Source organism: Neolamprologus brichardi, chromosome 3, assembly GCF_056152115.1.
Source record: "Neolamprologus brichardi isolate AB-2024 chromosome 3, ASM5615211v1, whole genome shotgun sequence".
In the NCBI taxonomy this organism is placed as follows: domain Eukaryota; kingdom Metazoa; phylum Chordata; class Actinopteri; order Cichliformes; family Cichlidae; genus Neolamprologus; species Neolamprologus brichardi.
In genome coordinates this window covers 13859717-13886500 of record NC_142106.1, presented here as the reverse complement: position 1 = coordinate 13886500, position 26784 = coordinate 13859717, and the positions used below count along the sequence as shown (strand labels likewise).

The 26784-nt window shown below is 38.6% G+C and overlaps 3 protein-coding genes across 3 annotated transcripts in view; 2 read left to right on the top strand and 1 right to left on the bottom strand.

The window, feature by feature from the left end:
• LOC148103569 (uncharacterized) overlaps positions 1 to 26784 on the bottom strand; it is a 126586-nt gene that overhangs the window by 17291 nt on the left and 82511 nt on the right. The gene's annotated exons all lie outside the window — the stretch shown is intronic.
• LOC118455767 (Fc receptor-like protein 4) overlaps positions 1 to 26784 on the top strand; it is a 103876-nt gene that overhangs the window by 57536 nt on the left and 19556 nt on the right. The window lies entirely within an intron of this gene.
• On the top strand, positions 3522 to 4847 carry LOC148103572 (ICOS ligand-like; the record flags this gene model as incomplete). Its single annotated transcript, XM_087839503.1, has 3 exons — positions 3522 to 3565; positions 4045 to 4427; positions 4666 to 4847. Coding segments are annotated over 3 exons (609 nt in total), but the record flags the coding sequence as incomplete, so codon positions are not given.

The window sequence follows — 26784 nt, the reverse complement described above, 5'->3', positions numbered from 1 at the left end:
GAAAATGTGTGGCGAGATGCTCCCTGAGTCTGACTTTGTGTTTGCATATTTACCAATATGAGTAGGCTTAGCTTATGTGTGTATCCCATAGGTCTGTGTGCACTGTCTGAGTGATGTAAATGTGCTGCCGTTGAGCGCATGATTGTGCGTGATCGCGCTGTGCGTATGTGTCGAAATAAATGATGTTGTTTGTAGATGAGTGTGGAAGCAGGTGATCGAAGCAGTGAAAGAAATAAATAAAGAAACCAAGGACAAGGGTGAGCAGCATAAAAACAAGAGGGGGAAAAGAGAGAAAAAAAAACGAGAAGGAACCCCCCCCCCCCCCCAAAAAAAAAAAAACAAAAAACAAAAAACAAAACAAAACAAAAAAACAAAAAACAAAAACAAAAACCTGGAAACATTCCAATTCAATCACTGACGGAGAGTGATGGTGTTAATTCTGCTATGATATCACACTTAAGATGCGATTTGATACCAGTAAGTTAAACAGATGTTAATGCAAGTTAGTGTGAGTGGATAGGGAAAGGGTGTAGCGGATTCTTATCTGGTGTGAAGTTAATACAGCCACGGAGTGATGTCGGGGTCGCGGTGGAGCGGTCGTCCACGTACAGCCAGTCCACAGTGATGACAGCGGGGGAGCCCTTCTGGATGAGGCTGCGTCGGATTGGGAAGAGGACCCTGCGTCGTTCCAGGATCTCTTTGGGGAACTGGTCGTTCACACTGAAGTCCGTTCCTTTTAATTCCCTGCCGCGGCTTTTCACATGTTCCTTTTGTTTGAAGTGGCTGAATTTGGCCACGATAGGAAGTGGTCTCCTGGCCGTAGCCCGAATGGGGCCGAGGCAATGCACCCTATCGAAGACGATGTTCTTCACCGTGTCCTCCGGCAGCTTCAGGTGGGTTTTAATGAAGCTTTTCACCGTTGCCTCCGCGTCTGGTATTCCAGAATCTGTCCTCTCCGGCAGATTCTGGAATACCAGAAAACACAAGATTATCTCTCATGCTACGGGCTTGTAGATCGATAACGGACTCTTTTATTTTTTTATTTTCTATGTTTAGCTGGGTCACGTTATCGGTGAGAGATTTGACCGACTCCCGTAGCGTGGCATTTTCAGCAGCAAGCGTTTCCACCTGCTGCTGGCTGAACTCCAGGGATTCTCGCAGAGATTTAAATTCCCGGTGTAAAATCTCCACCAGGGACAGCCTCGCATCGAAACTGGACAATCGCTTGTCGATTGACTCCAGGATGTCTGCAATGTCTTTGCCGGCAGGCGATGTTGTGCCGGGGGAGTCTGCCGGGCGACATCTATTCGATGACGGTGTCTCAATTTTGGCCAGGGAAGATGCACTCTGAGCCTTCTTCATGACTAAATATTAGAAACAGCGGTCGATGTATTCTTGGAGAGCGTCTAAACTCTCCCCGTTGTCCTCCGGGGTGTTAGAGATTACAGGACAGATGTTGTTAGTTATATGACAATTTATTAGTATATTTGGTAATACTGAAGCTTAAAGAAACTTTGTTCAATTCTAAACTACTATTCGCTTTAATTTTCTGCAAAAATTTCCGGCGTCTGACGTCAGTTACAACGTGAGTCGCTACCTTGTCCGTCACTTACCTCCTTCTCGGGGGTGTATTTTTTTCTCCAGATCTCTGTCAAAGTTTGCTCCAAAAGTTGTTTTTCTTCTTTGTAAGTTTAGTCATTTAACAAAAAAACAACAACTGACAAACCTTTTAACCTCTTAGCCTTTAAATTTACATGTGCTTTCATATAGGAGTTTAATACAATTTCTGGTGTCGTGAAGGCCAAAAAACTGTAACAGATAGGCAAGGTTAAAAAAATAAAAATAAAGCAAATTACAAAAATAAAAACTGCTGGATCTAGACAAACTGAGGAGTGGACTAAATTGATTACTAGCGTCATCCTGTTGGCATGGACGAAAATGCCTGTCTAGCGAGGGGAGCTAATTACATAGCATTTGTATTTCTGTGGTTAAAACACAAGGATTTGCTGTGTTTTTCGAGTTTTTGGATATGTTTTCTTGCATTGACTTTTGCACAGCCATTAAAGCTGCCTCCGTCAGTTAAACCTTTCATTTCAAGTCCTGCATTTGAGTCCTCCTCCTACTGCCTGCCGCAGCACCCTACATGACAATTTTTGCTGAATTTGTTAAATTTGCAATTCGCAGAATTTGCCTGTTACTGTCTTATGCTTCTTTCTAAACAACTGTGTTATGGATGCAAATACTCTCCCTTGTACAGCCTTTAAGCTTTAAGCATTCAATTCTTATGTTGAAAAATTTAGAATATAGCTTAATCTACTGATCTGAGTAGCTTGGTCCAGGTGCCCCCCCCCCCCCCCCCCCTCTACACACACACACACACACACACACACATGCAGCTGAGTGGTACATTTTTAATGATATTTTCCATTTCAGTTAAATACACATATTCGTTTAATGAAACGATGAACAGAGGTCTTAAATGTTCATTTCTCTGCATATTATCATAACAGTGTTACTGAATAATTTTATTTTATTGTTTGTGCTATTTTTTCGTTATCTGCATGTTTTGTTTATTTTAATATGTTAATGTCATTTCTGTTCATTTGAATGTTGATTTGTGTAATTGCATATTTTGATCACCAGAGGGCAGCGCTTAAAAGTTGGCTGCAGTTTTCCCAAAATTTAGCTGAAACACATATTCTGACTTCCTGTGTTTTTCGATCGTTGTATGTGAAACCTGATTATCATGAAGGTAATATTTTTGGAAAGGAATCGCAGATGATGTATGAGACCTGCATGTGCAGCACAGGGCAGTCATCTTCTGTGTGTATGGGATAAATTGTGAGATCCTTTGTGTATTCCAGCATCCAGCCTGACCTGCCGTGACCTGCTGGGGAATCCATAGGGCACTGCCGTATTTATGTCTTTTTATTCTGTTAATTTACCACATTTCGTCTTTTGTTACCAAAGTCCAAATTCCTGTTGTTGGACAAAAGTAAAAGCGGAAAAAATGCATTTTTATTCATTCTGTCTTCACTGACAATAAGCTGGACACATCTTCTCATTGATTGTTTTTTCTGTATTTCCACGACTATTTACATTGTAGATTGCGTTAATCTGATCTATATTGTACAGTTTATAGGCGATCTGACGACATCTCATGAAACACAACATCAACACCCGCTCTTCCAATGTTCAGTTATTGTAATCGGGCTGTTTCGACAGGAAGAATACCGCGTCACTGTTCGTGGGTGTGGTCTGGTCTTAGCTTTAAAAACGAGCTGAAGGACGAACACCCACTATGTAGGCAAAACGAAAAAGTCAAATCGGCTGAAGCACCCTGTTTCTTTATATTTCGTCCAACTCAGAGCGCAAATGGCTTCTTCAATATCGTTGTCACTTTGTTGGATTTGGTTGTTTGTCTCTATTCTACGTTCAGCTGCCTCTGAAGGTGAGCTGGGTGTATATTTGCAGTACGTTCACAGCATCCGGAATCCTAACAGTTGAAATAACCTTCATCTTTAACGTTGTCTTCATGCTATTGTGTTCTAGTTTTACATTTTTGATTTTTAAAACTTAAAAAATGAATGTTTTTGCTTTAACATTGTGGTTTATAAATTCTAAATGGGTCAGGGAGATTGATTTAAAATGTGTCTTCAACACGATTTTCACATAAAGGGTTCTGAATATTTTATGAATAGATTGTGTACACACTGTTAAATGTGATATATTCAGAAATATTTACCATTTGAAAACGAATCAAAATTTCACTTCACTGTAAATAAACTTTATTAACACAATAAAGAAGCTTGATGTTTTTATATATGCTTTATCATTATTATTCTCTTCTGGGTTTTACATGGATGTTAAAGGTTCACCAAGAGTCACCTCAAACTGATTTGGAACTCATGAATGGTGATTGTTTTGTGTCTGTGAGAATAATTTATTTTGTGGTTGTATGTGGTAGAAGTTTCTTTCCTCTGATTGGTTGCTGCAGAAGTGAACAGTTGTACATTGACTTTTAACCTATCTGCTCTGTGTTGTTTCCTTTTCAGGCCAGAAAACCATCACAGCTGAATCTGGACAGAATGTCATTGTTGAATGTCAAGCTCCAAACAGCAACAACATCATAGTTGTAGAGTGGAGCAGAGCTGACCTGAAGGAAAAATATGTCTTTTTGTACCGGGATGGGCACATTGACCCAACCAATCAGCATCCATCTTTTAAGAACCGGGTGGATCTGGAGGACAGACATATGAAGGATGGAAACGTTTCTTTGATTCTGAAGAATGTGACGAAGAATGATGCTGGAACTTACGAGTGTCGTGTCATCATGAGTGGAACAAAAAATGGAGCAAACCGCAGGAAGAGAGCTTTCCTGAAGACTCCCCCCAGCGGCATCATCTACCTGAGAGTTGATCCTCCAGGTGAGTGAGTAGAGTTGAGTGTGTGTGTGATCAGAGGTGAAGCTGCTTCCTGGTTGTTGATGTTTGTTTCTAAAGATGTTGTTGATGAGACTTTGTAGAAAGCAGCTGGTCTGAGTGATGTGATCAGAGTGCAGTAGATAATGTCTGACAGCAGTTTGAAGAGGAAATGGATTCTGTTCTGTTCTTCACTCATCACCTACCTGACAGCTGACACCTCACACCTGTTTCTCACCTGCAGGTCAGACAGGAGGAGACACAGAGGATGGAGGGAAGGAGGATGGATCTGTTGGACTGAGAAGAGGACATTTTCCACTGATAGCATCTTTATCATTTATTTGTGTAGTTTGTATTTTGGCCACTATTTTGACCAAGTATTTCTATCCTACTCGTGATAAAGCAACTGACACGCAGCTGGCATGAAATATTGCACTTGACAATTTTTATGTCACAGCAGACAAACCAGAGGATCTTGTATTATCATCCACCGTCGTTACAACAGGGAAATCTAAAGCAACAGTATCAACATGTTTCAGGGTTCCCATTAATTTCAACTATAAATATGGTGGAAACCAAGGGAACCCAAAAATCTTCAAAAAAATAAGGAAATATGTGACGATATGTTCAGCTGAAACAAAATTAACGACAGTAGATTTAGCTATTCCTCATGTCTGCACCAACAGTATTATTCCCCTCCTCAAGCTGCTACCTTGTCGTGGTGGAGAGGCTTGTGTGCTCAAATCCTGGAGCGTTCAGTTGACAAACAAGTTCCAGGTGATGAGCCAGACTAAGAGCAGCTCAACAAAAAAAGTGATGGACTGAGTAAATCATGTGTCTTGTGTGACTTCTAGTTGTATAAACTAGAGATGGACCGATCCGATATTACGTATCGGTATCGGTCCGATACTGACCCAAATTACTGGATCGGATATCGGCGAGAAATAAAAAATGTAATCCGATCCATTAAATATCAAAAAAGCACCTCACAAAGCTTGCTACACGGTGTAACTCGGCTCTTAACCATAGCACATAGCAGCAGTATGCATCACGTGATAGAGCAGCTGTGTGTATTTGTAGCCTCTCTAAACCAGCATTTCATCTCCGAGGAAGTTTTCCCAGAGAGAAGTAAAGCAAGTGTGTAAGTTCATCTCTGACTGTCTGTAAAGCATTCCCACGTTAAGCTTAACAACCGATACCTGGAGCGACTGCCTCTTCTCTCTCTCTCTCTCTCTCTCTCTCTCTCTCTCTCCTGCTTAATGATCAGCTGATCGGCTTTTCTGTCGCGAGTCCGTCTCTCTTCTTTGTTTTTGGCCCACTTCTCACCAGAAAGAGGAAACCAGCGGCTGAACAACAGCAGCACGTTTAAGCTTGATAAGCTGTTGTTAGAATTTATTTATTATTACTTTCTACACCAGGATCTTTTTCTACGTAGCTGACGGCTGGTAACTGTGCAGGGGCGGATCTAGCAAAGTTTAGCCAGGGGGGCCGGTAGGGCATGAACAGGGAAAAGGGGGCACAAAGACATACTTTTCTTTCTTATTCTCATTTAAAATGTCGAGCTTTTAATAAATAATTATCTGACTCTTACACCCAAAGTTTTAATCTTGTGTAAAATATATAGAAGTCCATTACTGTATATAGTAACTATTAAGTCTAATATACCCTAGTAAGCTATACTACTTTTTCCTTTGGGAAGATACCATCTGTGCAGTCTGCAATTCTGTTGAAGAAAGATGTTGAATCTATTTAATTATTCTTGAAAAAGAATTTATTTTTGTGCATTTTCCCCCTGCATCAAATTAAATTTGATTACATCGATTAAGCATCATGACAACCCTATTAGTTAGGTTGCTTAAAATTTCTTCTAAGTACTCTTTAAAATACCAGAATAGGGAGGATGGTGCAGGTTTAACTTTATTAGATTGATCAGTATTGCTGAACTATGAAATATTTTGGGCGCAGTGTATTTTTTACATACAGCTATAACAGAATAACTTTAGTGTTGTTATTTATTTAAACTTGAGTAACTTATACAAAATGCAGCAAGATATTAAAAAAAACAACGTTTTGTTGATTAAAAAACACACTATATCGGATTCATATCGGTATCGGCAGATATCCGAATTTATGATATCGGTATCGGTATCGGACATAAAAAAGTGGTATCGTGCCATCTCTAGTATAAACCAACTAAAAATAAAAAAGAATGAGAGCTCTTTAACTGAGCCCTTAAACATAGGTGCAGACAAATGCTTTTGTGGATATTTGTGATAAAAATATCAAAGAGAGGTACCTACCTGCGAAACTTTATCTTTAACAGATCAGACAAAACTAATCTACTTTTAAACCACTTATAAAATACAAGAACTCTGGTTTTCTTCTGTAGTTGGGACTGGTGGAACTCCTGTACTCATCCCCTGCTGTTGTCAAGTGCTTTATTTACTCATTTAAAAATTTAAAAATAAATGTAGTACATTTTCTTCTATCAGACGTTTTGGTTCAGGCTTTATTACAAGCACAGAGTGAAACGTGCATTAATCAACTAATCTTTACATTTAATAAGTGATCTAAAAGTAGATTTTTTGTGAAACTTGCTTGGGTTTTTTTTGTGTATTTTTGATGTATATCCTTTAACACAATAACTTAAAGAAAAGCTTTTTTTCTAGATGGATATTTGCATAAACATTTTTATTTTTACAATGTAGAGAATAAATTACATTTCACATTTTGAAAATAATATTTGCTTTTGGTTTTCTTTCTCCAGAAATGATCACAAAAGCTATTCATTGTGTAACTGATCCTGTTGGTACACACCCAGTATCTTGTTGAAACAGCACTAAAGTACATGCAACACACCCTCTGGGCTTTGCTCCAAGTAACCACAGATGGAAAAACACAGATACCCATTCATTATCTACCCAGTTAATCCTTAGAGCTTTTTTTTTAAACATCCTTGCGTGTCACCTGATAATAATCCTCCTGGCTAGTCTGGGCCTGCTCATGTAATTAGAGACAACAAAATGAAGCTCTTATTATAAGGTGCAGGAGTTGTACTTTGCAGTTTGTTCCTACCACAGCTTGATTCAGTGCTGGGTTTAAGGGAGAACAAAGCAGTTCCTCTTCAGTATGATATAAGGTTTCTCTTATTTCCTTTGTTTATTAACAGAAAATAAGGCAGACTTTTTAAATCATGTTGCAAACAGTTGATGTGTGGACAGATCAACAGCAAAAGGCACAAAGTGACAAATAATTACGACAGAGCTCAAAGAAAATTCCTTGTGCATTACAGAAACAGAAAGGGTTTGCCTTTATTTCTTTAGAAATGAAGTCATGCTCCTGCTATTACAAGAATCCTGCTGATCAAGTCTAAAAATAGTCCCAACAAACTGAGCTCAGTTTGGCCTTTTGTTTCTGTATGTTTTTCACCAGGCACTGCAGCACTAAAGGGCTAAAGATATACATTTAATATTCCCTTATACAAATCTTTAGATATTATTTAAAAAATTCTGGTCAAGTTTTTCATTCTGACCTTTTTCTTTATATCTGATATTAAAACATATATTTTTTTATAATAGTCATGTTTTTTCCATGATCCATCTGTAAAACAGCCTTTACAGTTTTACAAAGTCCTGTAAAACACTACGACCTAATGGTAAACTGATGGCAAAGACACTGTCTTTAATGACATTGTGTCATAAAAAAATTAAAATATAACTTGCACAGCACCTGGCCGTTAGTTCAGAACGAGTTCAACTCCACTCATCCCAAACATACATGCTTCTGTCTTTTACATTTGAGAAAGTGACGTTTAAAAGAACAGATTGTACTCTTGCCATCTTGTCATTTATAATTCAAAGAAAGAATCTAAAGATAATTTATGATCTGAACAATGTAATCAGACTAGTTTTAATCAGTGGGACTTTCTTTGTTTCTCTTCTTGTAAAGTCAGTTCTCAGAAGAGGAACAACACAGTTCCTGTTAGTTATCCGGGGGGTGGGGCACTCACTCTAAATGGCCTGACTGGGCCTGTCCCTGTCAACACAGCAGAGAAAATAAAATTTAATGAAGGGCCTTATTCAGTGGAGGTTTTGTGGTTTGAAGTGTTTTGAAAACTGCTGCACCTCCCACTCCACAGTCTGAATCAGATGTCATAGCTCCCTTTTGAGCTGAGTCACATGAAAAGTCCCGCTGATCACATTTTCCTCCTGCATGACTGTCAAATATCCCCTTTAGATCAAATTATTACAAATATTCATTACACTAGCTGTCATGTACAACAAGTAAGCCTGCAGTGCGAGAGCGAAGTGCTCTAATAGGGTGATATGGTACTACAAGGTCATTAAGATAAGATTATTTAAGACCTTGTATGTGAGGAGCAGGACTTTGAATTCTGGATTTAACAGGAAGCCAAAACAGGAGAAATATGCTCTCTCTTTCTAGTCCCTGTCAGGACTCAGAAACTCCCGAGTAGATATCACATGCTCTATGTTTCATAAGATAGCACCTTGGGACTGATTAACTTGACTTTTATCATCCTCTATCTATCTTAATCTCCATGTGGGATGCTTCCCTCCTGTACACATATAAAACATGTAAAAGCTGTCATCAAAATATATATATTGTATGCTTGACCCTTAGAAGCAGAGCAGATATTTAAAAAAAGAAAAAGGCGGCAAAACTAGCCTGTTTCTGCACCAAACAGGCAGGAGATGTCATGCATGCTGGGTGCAGTCACGTTTGTGCAGCTCTCAGCTCAGCTCCAAGCAACACGAGGTGAAAAACACGCTGACAGAGACTGCAGCACTGAAGGCTTATAGATATGTGTTTCATATTTATTTATCTAGTTTTTTAGCTGTCATTTTAAACGTGTTGGGTAAAGTTTACACTCTGTTTGACTTACATAAAAGTCATAAAGCAGGATTCAGATAAGTCATTTATTGAACAAAGTCCCACCTTTAAAACACAGGATTATTACTTCCTGAAGGCTGATGATAAACCTGGACTTTGAGCTTCTTTTACTGCAGTATATATTTTTATAAAACGCATTAAAATGTAACCTTCACAGCTCCTAATGAGCCTGTGACTGTAAGAAGAGAACAAAATGGAGGTTGTAGTTTGCCGCTCAGCTTCACCTCCCCCACTGTTGTTGAAACGAGGAAGTGTTTTTTTCTTTTTTTAGCGAGAACAGAAATCAGCTCTGCTGTCATGAAACTAGTTTCAGAATATCTTCAGACTTTAAAACCAGTTCATCACTCAAATCTTTACAAATCTCTCCCTGAGACTCTGAATGTCAAAAATGACGCTTTTATCAGTCATGTGTTTCCAGTTTGAACCGGTTCTTTCCTTTTCTTGTAATTTGTCTCTCTGTGTTTTATGAGAAGCCGACTGTTCCTCTTTAAGTCATCATGTGGTCAGAACAAGTTGCTGATGAAAGACTTGAAATGTACTTAAAGTGCAAAGAGCAAAGCTGAACGTAATAACTGGATCGCATGGAGTTAAAACTGAAGGTCATGTGACACAGTGATCTCTGTGGGACTCGTTTACTCAGTAACTCAATGAGAGTTCTAGGCTGCCTCATGTAGGTCAGGTTTCTGTGACATTTGAGTCACATCTGGCCCATACAACTCATTTTAGCCTTCCTCTGCTGTCTCACATACCCAGTGTGAGACTCAGAAAGATGAAACAGAAACATTGCTGTGGGATTTCTGTGGTTAATACAGAGACTAAGAATTAAAACTGTGTTTCAGTCTGTGTTCAGGGCCGAGCTCTGCCAGGGAACAGATGACATGTCTGTGTTTGAAACTGTTTTGCAGTGTGGTTTCCATACCTCCCCCACACCATAGTAACAGCAGAGCGCTGCCTTCTACACAGAGCACAGAAACTTCCTCTTTAACCCTCTCGAGGCAGCCGTTGCTGATTTGCAACAGTTAGGGTTTTTTTTACTCAGAAGTACCACTGCAGGACTTGGTTGTGCATTAGCAAAAAAACTTAATTTGAGCCTGAGACAGGACTGTGCAGGACAGTTAGATGAACTTTATAAAAACCACTTTAAACTAAAATAATTTTTACATGTTTAAAGTGGTTTTTCTTTAACTCGACACATAAAACAGGGTTAAAGTATCACACTTTTAGTATTATGCAGTATGCGACCCAAGCAGACTCAGTCTGTCTATACGATGCATCTACGTGGTATTAACACCCCACTGTCACACCCAACAGAAACATCAACAGCATGTTGCAAGTGTGCATTAGATTCATCTGCTGTAAGCTTCTAAAACTACCTCTGTCCTGCACAAACAACTGAAGTATGTGGGTGGAGTTTAAGTACTTCCCTGTGGAGCTCAGCTGAACTCAGTTTTGGGAGTTGAAATCAAGAGAAAAATGTTCAATTTTAAACATAAACACTTCCCTTTTACTGCCATAATGGAAGTATTTTTATTTCTCTCATACCAAACCAAAAAAGGAGTGAACAGCACACAATGCCTCTAATGTCTGTCCTCTGACTCATGGAAAGTGTAGTATCTCATTTCCCTGGGAAATTTCCCAGCCATGATGACTGCCTGCGCGTGCTTGTTTTATCTGTCATCATCCCCTATCACCGACCACATTATTTATTTAACTCTGAAGATAAGAAATGGTTCAATAAGGAGAGACCATGAATTAGTAAAGTGCAGAGTTTGAGTAAGAACTTGACTTGGTGCAGAAGAAGAACCAGTGTGACAGAGCAAAGTCTCAACAATAACATGGACCATCTGAGTCCATGAAGCTTAATGTGTTCTGCAGTGTGCATGAATCACATGCAGTTTGGAGGATAAACTACGGTGGCCCCTAGAGACAAAGCACATGCAAACTCCGAAACACATGCAAACTCCAAAACACGTGCAAAATACAAAGCACATGCAAAATCCAAAACACATGCAAACTCCAAAACACAACGGAAGTGCTCCAGGACGCTAGGGGCAGTGTTGAGGTTTTGTTACCTAGTGGCTACATAAGACAGGAAGTTTCTAATGACCGGATTTGTTGTGTGGCAATAAAAGGTAAATGAACCTTTTTTTTTTTTAAATTATTTGAATATATATTAGTGTTTGTGTATAAATCAACAACTAATACACATATGCTCTCAATTGTGTAATTGAAGCTATCTAGGTAGTTGTGTTTTGCAAGTTCAGTTTTACGCTAGCAATGTAGCTGTTGTGTTGGAAATGCGTCTGTGTATATACACTTTAGCTTAGGTCTGCCCTTTGCCGTTTTAATACTCCATTTTAAAAGAAAAATGCTGTTTGTTTCAGGGTAAGAATGTTTTGTCCATATTGTGGCTATAACGTGGGAGAAGTTGTCAAGTTCTGCGGTTCATGTGGCAAACATATTGAGTTTTTGGCGTTTGTCGACAACAGTAAGTATTTCACAAATAACATATTAAAAAAAGGTTGTCTCAACCAGTTCACAAAGCTGCCATTTGGCTGTTTGTAGTTTATTTACATTTGAATGCAGTCCTTATTTACCATATTATTTTTATGTTATATAAATTGCATACACGTTATTTTGCAATCATTTAAACCAGTAAGGTATATATCTGTGAAGATTCTTAGTCGTCCAGGTTGGGTTATAGTTGTAGACTTTATTTGTCTTGAATTTACTAAGGCCCAAAGAAGCAACACATTAATTTAGTTTAATAATGAGACAATACATTGGTTTTAAAATGTCAATGTTATTTAAAACTGCACATTTCTTGTCTGATGATCTTTTTTACCATTTCCCTTTTTTTTCCTTCTGTTTATAAGGATCAATTCAAGAAAACATTTCCATTGAAGACCTCATTCAGAAATATTTCAGAGACGGTTACTCCTATAATGAAACTTTGGACATTTTGGCCTCAAAACATAAACAGAAGATCAGTCTGACCACACTTAAATGTAGATTAAGAAGTTTATCACTGTCCCGCAAAAAACATTACTCAACTCAGGCCTTGATTCGTGCTGCAATAATAGAAGAGCTGAAGGGACCTGGTCAACATTATGGATACCGTTCAATGTGGCAGACACTGTGTCAGAAACACCATCTTTCTGTGAAAAGGCATGATGTCATGGTGATGATGGCAGAGCTCGACCCATCTGGAGTCCAAAAGCGCTCAAGGAAAAAGTTTGTACGAAGAGTTTACGATTCACCTGGACCAAACCACACTTGGCATGTTGATGGATATGACAAATTAAAGCCATATGGTTTGACTATCAGTGGTTGTATTGATGGCTATTCGCGGAAGGTATTATGGTTGGTTTGCGGAGCAACTAACAGCAACCCAGAAGTCATAGCTCAACACTACGTTCAGTGTGCTTCAGAGTTTGGAGTCATACCAGTGCGACTTCGCACAGACTGCGGCACTGAAAATGGGACGATGGCAGCAATGCATTGTGCCTTACGGTCATCTCATCAGGATTTTTTTGCAGGAGCTGCCAGTCATATGTATGGATCTTCAATAACAAATCAAAGAATTGAAAACTGGTGGTCATACTTCAGAAAACAGCGGTAGGTTTTAAAATTTTTCAAGAAACAACTATATTAACCAGATAAAAGTGTGGCTGTAATATATAGTCTGTGATGCAGAAGCCTTGTTGTGTATCACACCACCTTTCCTTTATAGCGTCAATGTGTAGCCATTATGTTACATACAAGTATAAGATATAAAAAAAGATATAAGATATAAAAATATAAACTGTAATCGTCAATAAAGAAAGAAGAAATAGAAATCCAAAATGCACGCACTTTACATCAACTCAAGAAACAATTTCAGAAACGTAATAAATAGTGAGGCTTTGAAGGCTGGTGATTTGTGAACTGATGGTATGTTTTTGTCTCTTTTAGAACACAGTTCTGGATGAACCTTTTGAGTGACATGAAGGAAATGCACCTCTTTAATGGTAGTCATGAACACATGTGCTTGGTGCGCTTCATTTTCATGGCTGTGCTTCAGAGGGATCTGGATGAATGCAAAAGAAAGTGGAACACGCACCTGATCCACCCAGTCAGCCAGTCACGCTGTCCATCTGGTAAACCGGATGTGATGTATTACCTGCCTCATAGGTTTGTATCACTCTTGTCAATTAAAAATCAAAATTCTTTAATTTAAGTAGAAATCACAAAAATGAAATTTTTTTTAGCACCTTTTAATCTATAAATGGTAAATGTCCTGTATTTGTATAGCGCTTTTCTAGTCCCTAAGGACCCCAAACGCTTTACACAACCAGTCATCCACCCATTCACACACTGGTGATGGCAAGCTACATTGTAGCCACAGCCACCCTGGGTTGCACTGATCTATGCACTTGATCATATAGTCTTCTTTTACTGTATGGTCATAAAAAACAGACACCACAGTGTTTGTACCACCAAAAATTTGGACTAAATAGGTCTACTTTTTTCACATGTTGATTCCAGTGCTAAAATTTATGAAAAGCTGTTTTATATTATCTCCTTAAATACATGACAAAAATCTGCCAATGTTTTCAAGACAGGTAGTTACAGGAACTCTGACCACCTTCTATTCTATTCAATGCCATAATACAGCCGATGGTCTTAAGTAAAAGCATATGTTCACTTTAAGCATAGTTTTTTTTTTTTTTCCCCTACAGAGACAAGGATGTTGTAGCGTTTTCTTAGTATTTTAATAGTAAAAATTTTCCTTATACAAACTTTTAGGTTTGGTGGACGCGACTATGGCCTTGCAGTTGGACATCAAGAGCTGAGCCAGTTCAGGATGAGTTCAACCCCCGATTTCTGTGGAGACCCTCACCTACAGGAATATTTTGAAGGACTAAACAGTGGCTTCAGTTCATCACAGACATTGGAATCTTGTGTGGAGAACTACATCAGACTAAAAAGACTTGCTGGGTTGTAATGCCAAGGTTCCCACACATCCCAGAACTGTGGATTCCACTTTGTGGTTATAATAATGCACCACCTGCACTTTTGTTAAGGCTAAAAAAAATGTTTTTTGCTTCAAGTAGTACACAATTATAGTTCATCAGTTTATAGTCACTTAAAAAAAATAGCCTTTGTGTTTTTCCAAATAAGAATATCAGTTGTGACAGTGAGATCAAATAAATTATTTCTCCTAACAGATGATATTGTGAAGACTCTCTTAACATCCACGTAAAATGCAAGACACGTGTTGGTATTATTAGCTTTATTAATACAGGTTGATATAAAATAAAGGAGTAAAAATACTCTAATTTAAGTAATAAGATTTATTGTTAACCTTAACAAGGCAAATTACACTTTGCACTGACATACTGTGTAAAATGTACAATATCTATGAATATATCTATTCTAAATGCTGAATAGTAGTAAAGGGAATTCTTTCTAAAGCTAAGGGTACTCAAAGTAATCATTTCAAATCACAGACATTTACTTTAGCATTGTAACTAAAACAAAGGCCTTGGCCCAACATATCTAGCCAATTTCTTTAAACAAACCTTTTTGTATAAGAACAAAAACACAGTTAAAACTATATTACAGTGTGAGGATCAAACTGTAAGTCGATCAATACAGACCAAAACCAGGAGAGTTTAATATTCCAAAGTCCATGTCATCCTGGAACTGCTTATATGACTGAGCCATTGGTATCACAATGGTGTATGCACATGTTTTCCCAATTGGGAAACGTGATGCATCACCAAACAGCAATCTTGGTCTTGGTTCCATTCCAGCTGGTGGAATGCTGTTTAGGCCCGTGGCAAACATCAGTATGTCTTGTAGGGAGACTGCTGTTTTGGTATCTAGAATTAAATAGAATGTAGCTAAAAATAAATCTGTATTTTCTAAAAATTTCAAATACATTATATTGGTGTATACAAACAGACACACACACACACACACACACACACACACACACACAAAACACCGGTAAAAAAAAGACTAACCACAGTGTCCGACAGTGGGCTTTCTACTACTTTTACTTGAACTTCATTGTCCTCTTCAGATTCACACTCTGTGTTGCAATCTGCAAATATTCAATGATTCAAAACATACAGTCTAATTTAAATATATGTATGTATTGAAAGCTATATCTAACAATTAGCAAACATATAGAACACTTTGGCTTTGCAGCATAAATTAAATATATTTAAAATCTGTGGCAAAATCATGTCACTCTCTGATTAACATTTTTTTTTGCAAAATCTTCAATTATTTTTAATATCTAAAATTTATGATTGTCACTGCATTATCAGAATCACTTACCAGTATTTAAGAAGTCATCATGGTTACAAATGTAGAGAGTTATTCTTTGATAGGCCCTCCCTGTGGCATCCTTGTATTTTTGGATGGTGAAAGGGGTGTTGGTTCCAGGAATTGTGCTAACTTCCCTTGCATCAGGGTATAGCAGTACATAGGGTCCATCGGCCATGTCCTGGTTAAAGTCCTTATGTTTTTTTCACGCTGGCAGACAAGATTTGCTCAGTTGACCAGTGAGAATGAACATCAATCGGAAGTGACTTTCCTCGAAGAGGTCTTATACCATCACTGGTCCTTGTCATGATGCCAATCTGTATCTAGAAATGAGATTAACAATAACATGTTTTTACATCTTTGCTCCTACATGGTCTTCCCTGTCTTCCATTTTATTTCTGATCTGTAGTTGTGCTCCAGCTGTGCTGTGACTCAAAAGACAACATTAGTGACTAAATCTAGTTTTAACAGGGGGCATATATTATTGAAGGAATGTTGACCAAAGGCTGACAATTAAGAAATTCAGATCAGGTTAAAAATTGTAAGCCCTTTATCAGTGGTGAACTACAATCCCCAAGAGCGGCAACTAGATCATTTCTAGTTTCTTCAATGTTCCCCGAGCAACACTAATGTCCAAGGTTGTGATTAACTGAACACACCATATACAGGTAATGAACAGCAATCAGCCTCAAAGTAAATTAAACAGAGATTGGGGGGGGGGGGGTCCTTAGCTGTAGAGGACATAGTTGGCCACCCTTGCAATATATACAGTTCCTTTCATATGCATATGGAGTGATGCCTTGGCAGTGCTACAGGTAATTTGGATTTTGTATTAGCAACAAAAGTGATCAACTTCCACGTTCAAGTTTATGACATACCTTCACTGGTTTCTGTTCCTTCTGTTCCTGGTGTTTCTTTGAAAAAAATGCCTTTCTTTCCCTTTCTTTCACATCCCTAAATTGTATAAATGACTCCACTAATGATTTCCCAGCTATAAACAGAAAAAAAAATAAGTTATCATTTTAGGGAAGGGACAGTTAAGAAGATTTATTTAATACAAATATGTTTTTTACCCTGTGTAGACTGTATAGTTGTGCCAGTCAGGATGCTGGAACTGGTAGATGGAAGAGCTGCTGCCTCTTCACCAAGGGCAGGATTTCTCGACACAGTGCTGGTGATGTCCTTTAAAAATTTGATGTTTTTTCCACATAGACTACAAAAGGCAGGACTGTCTGCCAAGAGGTGTCCACAGAATGGACATTACATCTGTAAAAATGACCCCCATCAAATGTTTTACAAAATTAAGATTCACTACAACCCACAGAAAATACAAGTATTTCACATCTTACATTAAGACTCCTGAATGCACAGACATATATGCGCAACTCCCAAAAACATTACACTTAGATTTTTATAACCTCTCTTGCAAATACTTGTTTGACTATGAGAATGTTTTTCAATCAATTACTCAGAGAAAAATATTAAAATAAGATTACATATTTTATCTTAACTTTTTTATCTTAAACTGCACAGCATGCTACTTTTGATGTTTAGCAAAGGACAGAAATCGCTAAAACATTACGTTTTCATACTTTTATCCATTTTTTTAAACCAGTTCTCTATGAGCAAAGCATAAACCGAGCGTTCATAGTAATAAAAAAAAAAAAACAATCAAACTAACAACAGTTTGCACATTACCTTTATTATGAGGCGTGGTTGGTCTATCCTTGCTGGTGTTTTCCGCTGGTACGGTGTACATTTTAGGACATCGTCAGGTCTCAAGAAAAAAGTTGTCAGGTATCAGACAAAAAAAATGTCAGGTCTCAGTTCTCAAGAAAAAAGTTGTCAGGTATCAGACAAAAAAATTGTCAGGTCTCAGTTGTCAGGAAAAAAGTTGTCAGGTATCAGACAAAAAATTGTCAGGGCTCAGTTCTCAAGAAAAAAGTTGTCAGGTATCAGACAAAAAAATTGTCAGGTCTCAGGTCTCAAGAAAAAAGTTGTCAGGTATCAGACAAAAAATTGTCAGGGCTCAGTTCTCAAGAAAAAAGTTGTCAGGTATCAGACAAAAAAAATGTCAGGTCTCAGGTCTCAAGAAAAAAGTTGTCAGGTATCAGACAAAAAATTGTCAGGTCTCAGTTCTCAAGAAAAAAGTTGTCAGGTATCAGACAAAAAAATTGTCAGGTCTCAGGTCTCAAGAAAAAAGTTGTCAGGTATCAGACAAAAAATTGTCAGGTCTCAGTTCTCAAGAAAAAAGTTGTCAGGTATCAGACAAAAAATTGTCAGGAAAAAAAGTTGTCAGGTATCAGAACACAAGGTACCAGACAGAGAGAAAATCTTCCTGCACGTGGCGGTGTTGTCATGTCCCACCCGAATTGATTTCCAAATACGTCATCAACGTGTGACAGTGGGAGAGCGTAAGGTCATTGACCTCACCGGAGTTTTACCGCGGTTCAGGCTCCTAATGACACAAGGTAAGTTTAACTTTTGTTTATATTTTTGCCACAGTTGTGTTATATTAAGTTGCGATTATGTTGTGAAAGTTACATATCAGAGAAGGAAATCTAGTTTTGTACGAAACCAAATCAGTACTATTTTTGTCTGGCTAATTCATTCTAGCTAGCGACAGTGGTGAAACGTGATTTTTTGTTTCTTATTCGGAGATGTTTCTGTTTTATTAGGAGACTGTCTCACCCCAACATCGTCAGACTCATGGCAGTTGCCCGCACTGAGTCCTGCTTTTTGTTGGCAGCTGAATACATTCATGGCGCAACCCTGCAGCAAGTGCTTCACACAGACAGCTGCTACTCTAATAGTCTTTGTTATTGAAGGATTCAGCACTTCTTATGGGGTTTTTATATACATTTTTAGACAGCGATGAGATCAGCTACACTTTCCACAGAAGCCCAGAGTTACTGTTAATATCAAAAATATAACGCTGTCCTTTGAGATTTTAACATTTAAGACTGTGAGTGTAACTTTTTTCTTGAGAACTGAGACCTGACAATTTTTTGTCTGATTCCTGACAACTGAGACCTGACATTTTTTTGTCTGATACCTGACAACTTTTTTCTTGAGAACTGAGACCTGACAATTTTTTTGTCTGATACCTGACAACTTTTTTCTTGAGACCTGACGATGTCCTAAAATGTACACCGTACGCTGGTATCCATCTCCGTGTGTTTGCAACAAACTTGCCGTTTATTTTGCAAATCGAGCTCAACACTGCCCCTAGCGTCCTGGAGCACTTCCGTTGTGCTTTGGAGTTTGCATGTGTTTTGGAGTTTGCATGTGCTTTGGAGTTTGCATGTGTTTTGGAGTTTGCATGTACTTTGGAGTTTGCATGTGCTTTGGAGTTTGCATGTGTTTTGGAGTTTGCATGTGCTTTGGATTTTGCATGTGTTTTGGATTTTGCATGTGCTTTGGAGTTTGCATGTGTTTTGGATTTTGCATGTGTTTTGGATTTTGCATGTGCTTTGGATTTTGCATGTGTTTTGGAGTTTGCATGTGCTTTGGATTTTGCATGTGTTTTGGATTTTGCATGTGTTTTGGATTTTGCATGTGTTTTGGAGTTTGCATGTGTTTTGGAGTTTGCATGTGCTTTGGATTTTGCATGTGTTTTGGATTTTGCATGTGTTTTGGATTTTGCATGTGTTTTGGAGTTTGCATGTGCTTTGGATTTTGCATGTGTTTTGGATTTTGCATGTGCTTTGGATTTTGCATGTGTTTTGGATTTTGCATGTGCTTTGGATTTTGCATGTGTTTTGGATTTTGCATGTGCTTTGGAGTTTGCATGTGTTTTGGAGTTTGCATGTGCTTTGGATTTTGCATGTGTTTTGGATTTTGCATGTGCTTTGGAGTTTGCATGTGTTTTGGAGTTTGCATGTGTTTTGGATTTTGCATGTGTTTTGGATTTTGCATGTGCTTTGGATTTTGCATGTGTTTTGGAGTTTGCAAGTGTTTTGGAGTTTGCATGTGTTTTGGAGTTTGTACATGCTTTGTCTCTAGGGGCCACCGTAATAAACAGGAGCTCTCACCCTAAACACAGACCATAGAGGGAGCAGCTGGAAACACAGCAGGTGGAAGCTCAACAAGTCACAGGTGATGTGTTGTCCTTCAGAGCAGGTAGACTTGATGCTGGTAAAATATTGTTTTCACAGCTCAGGGTGGAAATTTTATCCCACATCTGTTTTATTTAGCAAACAATACATTTCATCTGTTCCCTTTCTGCTTTTGTTTGAGTTCATTAATTCTCTGTTTACTGTGCAAACACTAGAGTCTGTTTCAAGGTGAAGTGCTCCCAGTGGCTCTCACATGTCGATCTGCTGTTTTCTCATAGCCCAGAGTCACAAACTGCAAAACATGGCGAAAATATTCAACACAGAATCAAGATTATTTTTTTCTCAGGACTGTTTCTAGAAAAAAAGTAACTTAATCAGCTGAGGTGACACCAGAGTGTTTTGAAAGGAGAAGCAATGAGAAACCATCTCACCATCAGACCAGACAGGCAGCATGACTGATGACCAGTGTTGGGACTAACGCGTTATTAAGTAACGCGTTACAGTAACTATGTTATTATTGTGGTAACGAGCACGGTAACTAGTTATTATGCCAAAATCAGGAACGCGTTAGTCGTTACTGGGATTTAGATAGGCTCGTTACTCGTTGCTTCGTGTGGTGGCTATCGCGGAGCTTCCACCACAGATTCTGTAACATTAGCAAGTGGTGGAGGCAGCAGGTGGAGGAGGGAAAGGGGACGCAGAAGGAAAAGAGACCCGAGGCGGCCGCCGGTCCAAGTGTGAACTGATCTTCAGGTAAGAAGTTATGACCTGCAGTCTATAGTCAGATATAAACCAAGTTTAGGTGGAGTTTATTTTCGTTATTCTGACTTTTTCCGTACTGCGTACTAGCTAGCATGACGGAGTTTCTATACAGCTGGGTGGGTGCTATGAAGTTAATGATGTTGAACTTTATTTTGTTCATAAGTTATTAGAGTTGCCAACCGTCCCGTCTGGTATTCAGAGAAAATATTACGCGTTTCTTATTGAGGTGAAAAGGAACAGTTTGTCCTGTAATTCAGCTACAATGAAAAAGGCACAAAGCTGGAGTTATTCTGTGTCTTTGCTGCACAGCTGCCTCTTCTTCTCTCATTCTCCCCCCTCCCTCTCCCGTTTCTACTTCAATCATGAAAACTGATCAATGATCAGCTGATCGGCTTTTCTCTCTTGTTTGTTTATCGCCCACTTTGCGCCAGAAAGAGGAAACCAGCCGATGTCGCGTTAAACAACAGCAGCACGTTTAAGCTTGATCAGCTGTTGTTAGAATTGATTTAATATTAATTTCTAGTATCAGCTGATGTTTGCTGGAACCACAGCTGTAAAGCTGCTGGTCATGATGTCGGTTTGGTTATCTGGTGAGAGGGAAACATGAAGATGAAACCAGGAGATGTCCTTACTGAATCATCAGAGCTGAACAGGTGATGGAGAAACAGGTTTACCTTTTAGGTGACATGAGTTGAAGGGAAGTTATGAACTGTTTCTGAGAGACAGATAACCCCAGGATCCTTTTTTAGGTAGCTGATAGCTGGTAACTGTGCAGGTGTGGATCTAGCAAAGTTTTGCCAGGGGGGCCAGGTAGGGCATTAACAGGGAGAGGTGGGCACAAAGAAATACTTTTCTTTCTTATTCTCATTTAAAATGTCTAGCTTTTAAAAAATAATTATCTGAATCTTACAACAAACGATTGATAGATTGATGGATATATACCATCAGAACAGTGTACATCACTGTCACAACAGTGTTTGTTTTCATTCAAAGGCTTTATGATTTTTCCTGTAATGGTGGGCCGGTCTCTAGTCAAAATGCCCGGGCCGATTTTTTGTCCCCGTCCAGCCAGCTCATCTGCAGTCTGGTGTTACATCTTCCTATTCAGAAGGCAGAATTTCCGAGTTCTGAGTACAATCGAAAGCACCACGACTACAGTTTTTGTGTTGGATGTAAAAAGCGCACATGACGCTGTGACGTAGGCTAGAATCATGGCAGCAGTCAATGACGGTCCAGGCGTGGGATTTCTCTCGTGGAAATATGCACATTATCTTTTCCTTTCTATTGGTAGGTGGCACAGTGCACTTGTGGCAAGTAAGCAAGCTAGAAGACTGGCAAAGTTGTGGAAGCAACACATTAACAAGAGAATTCTGAGTAAAACCAAAGTTACTTTTCCTAGTAACTAGTTACTTTGAAAGTAACGAGTAACTTGAAGTAACCGAGTTACTTTTGATAGAAGTAACTAGTAATGTAACTAAGTTACTATTTTAAAGTAACTTACCCAACACTGCTGATGAGTGACTAATCATCATGCGTATGAATGCTGCAGTCATGATGTATCTTACAGCAGAGCTTGATAAAATGCTGATATGTTTTTAACATTCGGGAGGTTGTTAAACTCACAGGGCAACTCAGTTAAACGTGGTTTAACAAGGACAATGAACTAAATGAGATAAAATTACCCAAGTGGAGGGTGTAGTTTGGTGACACAGTCTGTCTGCAGGTTAGTTTCTTTTGCTCATCATTTCCTCAACTTTTAAACAGCAAGGATTAAAGGGCATCAAAAACTGAAGAGAAAAGTGCTGGATATGAATAAAGTTGAATAGAAAACACAAGTTTTTATTCTGCTTTTTCCTGTTAAGGTAACTTAACTACAATGGAGAGCAGAGGAGAGTCAGGTCAAGGATAAGTTATGCAAATCATTCATTCAAATTGTACATATCTCAGTAAAATTTGATGCAAAGTTTGTGCTTGAGTCATATTTACAGTCTCTTCTTTGTGTTGTTGGTACTTCAGTGCCAAGATAACCTCAGAGCAAATAAAAAAAGCTAATTCTACTAAGGCTTTTTGGAGTTCAGGGGGTTTTATAATTTATTTATAATTCATTATGAATCTGAAACAAAAAAAGATTTCACAGAGAAAACTAAAGTAATGCTGTAAGTTTTGTTTTACAAGAAATGAGAGAGGGGAAGGGTTGGGCTCCACCCACATCCTGCAGTCAGTCACATGGAAAGTTTCCAACATTTATTCTCTGATTTTAATCAATAAAAACATATTGGTGACATATAGCTCATTGTGCATTACTCAGATGGAATATCATGAGCTTTGCTGCAGGTTTTACCCTGTCAGAAAAAAAGTACACAAGTTATAAAGTTGGAACAACTGAGCTGAATACAAACAGCTGAAGCTATGAGGCCCCCTGGAGGTCAGATATAAACACTATGAGCTATTTATATTTGTTTATAGATTTCAAACATTTATGATTTTTATTCTTCTCTTTAAGCATATTTATTCAACCCAGAGTGCTGACTGTCAAGAGAAATATGTGAATGTGTTAATGAGTAAAGAGAAACACGCAAACATCAATCAGTCTTGACACAGAAAAACACACACCCAGTAAACACGTCTGAACTTGACTGGGAGGCATTCAACTGCTGGCTGATGAGAAGTCACATGTTCAGTGGTGGTGATGGTGCATATTTAAAGACACAGTAGCAATCTGATATCAGACTGAGATGTTTACTCTCTGACTCTGAGGTTTGTACTCAGATTAACACAAATAGGAGAGAATCATGTCTGTATGTGACATGCAGCACACAGAATGGGTGTTTTTCTGTGTGCATATTGTTTTAAAAAGAACTCTGAGAACAAGTTTGCACAAGAAAACACGTCTCACTCTCTGAGGGCTGTGAAGGTTTGCAGCAGCTGTTTTCAAAGATAAGCTCTGCAGGCACCGACAAGAAGACTGAAGTCCGTTAATTCTGCTTCAGGCAAGAAAACAATTAACCTTTGAATCAGAATGCAAGACTGTGATTGGCTGCATGTACTTGAGCAAGTGACTGAGTTGTTGCATTATCATTATTCAAAAAATTTCAACCTTTCAATCAGAATGCACAAATGTGATTGTCTGCATGAACTTACATTGGCACATCAGAATCAGAATCAGCATACTTTATTAATCCCTAAGGAAATTATATGGGTTACAGTTGCCAGACTATGTAACAATACAATATTTTACAGATTTAAGAAATAGCACAATATATACAAATCACTCAATAATAAATATCAAGGACAGGCAGCAACATTACTGAGTCGAAAAGAGTGTGTGCAAAAAGGGTGTAACTGTTGTAGTGTTTAAATTTTTGCTTTTTTCAAGAAAAAAAAAGAGTCTAAATTTAAGCTGTTATTTCAGTGTAGCTGTAACACTGCAAACATACACAGCACGTAATAAATACATAATAAATGATCCACAGAGGTGTGCAGGACTGTATTTAGCAACCAGACAGTCATCACTGGTCACACTGGTTCAGCTGTTTTGAAGGTGTCACTGTTGACCTCAGTGAGGAGTAGATGATCCGTTGCTCTGGTGAAGGATCTGAACACAAACACACAGATTAAAGAAACATTTCGATTTCAGGTGAAAAACACTTCTGGGACACATCAGAAAATGTAGCATGTACTGTCCACGAACATGCATTGACCCAAGTGCAACAGAGCTCAAGTAATCAGGAAAAATCAAGTGACTGGCTTTGAATTTAATTTAATTTGAAGCCAATGGTTCAGAAGGAACTTGTTTTATTTAGTTTGAATTTGATTAAAGGCCATAAAAATACCCCTTTCAAACAAATCGCAAATAAATTGTATATTTTTAGAATGCCAATCATCAAATATACTAATGCTAATGCCTGGAGGGAAAGCTTTATTCCTAATTAGAGGCTGCAGTGCACTAGAAAAACCTCTTCTTCCAGCAATATTATGCCAAACTTTAAGTGTAGACATCAAAATGAATTTTTGTCTGACACCAAGAGGAAGGTCAGCCAGATCAATGGATAAAGCACTAAGAAGCGAAAGAGGGTCCTGGCACCAAGTATCTACAGGTGGATCGCTTTGGTGTAAAAAAGAATGTAACCACCCTGAGATTATTCGTGCATGGCAAGCCCAGTAATAATATAGGAGGTTAGGAAGTGCCTGCCCCCCTTCATCATTAGGCAGTTGTAAAATCTGTATTTTAAGTCTAGATTTCTTTCCATGCCATATAAATTTAGGAAGAGATACCTCAATCTCTGAAAATGTTTTTCTGTTGACCCTAAGAGACAACATTTGTATGGGATATAATATTCTGGGTAAAACATTCATTTTGATTAATCTTATTGTACACATCCAAGATAGGGGAGGTCAGACCACCTATTAAGGTCATTCTTGACTGAGGCAACAATTGCTTTCAAGTTCAACTTGTACGACTCTGTTGTGTCTACAGACACCCTAATACCTAAATATGTAAAACCTGTGGTTGACCACCTGAAAGGAAAATTAGGAGGAGTGTCCCATCTCCCCCCATCACCCAGTGGCAAAGCCTCAGATTTATCATAATTAATTTTATACCCTGAAAAAAGGCCCGATTGATTAATGATATGTGTCAGTGTCTCTCCAAAAGCAGAGATCATTCAGCTGGATCAGAGGAAGTTAAAGCTTGATAAGATGGTGTTAAATCTCAAATATGATCATGAAGCTGCAGGGGAATGTCTTATTTAAATGCTCTTTTAAAGTATATGTGCTTTTTCATCAGGCATCACAAGTTGAGTGAGTCGGACTGTCTCAACTCAACCACAGCTTCATCTCTTATAGGTCAGACGTTCGTTGTTTTCTGACATTTCTACTCCATCTGGCCCACACAGCACTTATTTTAGACCCACTTCATCACTTCCGGCTCACACATTTCCAGACCTATAAAGGTCTTAATGTCGGCCAGGTTAGGCCCACGTGTGCCTGCTGCCTGGGGCTGGTTTGTATGGTTAGTCACTCTGTGACTCAACAGGATGAAACAAAAATGTTGGTCTGGGGAAAAAAAATCTGTTTTAAAAAATGAGTTCTTGGTGAACTCCAGTAATTTATTTGGAAAATACAAACAGCAAAGTCCATTTTCACTGTGTAAGAATCAAAACTGAAATGTGTTTGTTTCTAAATGTCTGTTAGGGGTCCGTCCCTGAGAGACAGCAGAGATAACAGAATGGGTGCACAGACACACGTACACAGTGTTGAAGCCGTGTGGTTTCGAGCTTGCAGACTGAATCAGGAAGTTGCTTCATGCACCAGACAAATAATTCATTTCACACAGACTTTAGGCTTTAAACAGCTGCAAGAGTTAAACTAATATTTTAACAAACAGTCCATACAACTGGGCTAGAGAAACAGAGTTTTCCAATGTTTCACTGTTATATAGTCTCCATAAAAGCTCAGCCTGCCCACATGGCACGTCAACATCTTTTTCTTTTTCCCTAAAGGAAATATTTTATTCATGTCAAACAAAGTGAACTCCACGTAATGGAGAAACTCGTCCCACACATGCAGAGAGCCTTTTGTTTAGGCCGACTCACAAAAAAATCCAGAGTGTCACATTTCCTCCTTCACACATGTCACACTCTGTGGCGAATCCCGCCCTCAGGTCTGTGTGACCAAGGCATGAAGAGTGTTTATATACGGTTGTGTAACAGTGTTTAAGTTTGTTCTGAGTCAAAGGGTGGGGCTTAATGAGGCGCTGTTATGAGGGAGGAGTTTATTGACATTTGAAGTGCACAGAGCAGAGGCTGATTGGCTCACTGAAGGAGGGCTGTGAACTGATTGGACCAGACTGATGACAACAGAAATGAGTTTTAAAGTGCGGGAAAGCTGAAGTGACCAGAAGCCCAAAAACGAATACAGCTCTGCCTTATGAACTCTTTCATAGGGTCAACTCAAGACAATATCAGGATCCTGTGTTCATGGGGATGAACAGTTTCCTGTTCCTGTTTCCTGCTGTGAGGTCCGTGTAATTTCTGCAAATACTCTGTGTGCTCTATTGGCAAAAACAAATAAAAATATTTGATAGAGAGAGTTGAGGTTGCAGTTGTTTCCCATCACTGATGATTATCCGTGTGGATCTTGAGTTGAACTGTGTTGTAGGATTGTGGGGTGCACTTTGTGGAGTCCTCTGAAACAGTGCACAGATCCACATGGACACCTTGATGATTTAATTTCTAAAAACGTTTTTAAAATGTTGTATAATTAGAAGCAGAAGGTGCTGCTTGGTAGAATGTGAGTGTGTGTTAATACCTCAG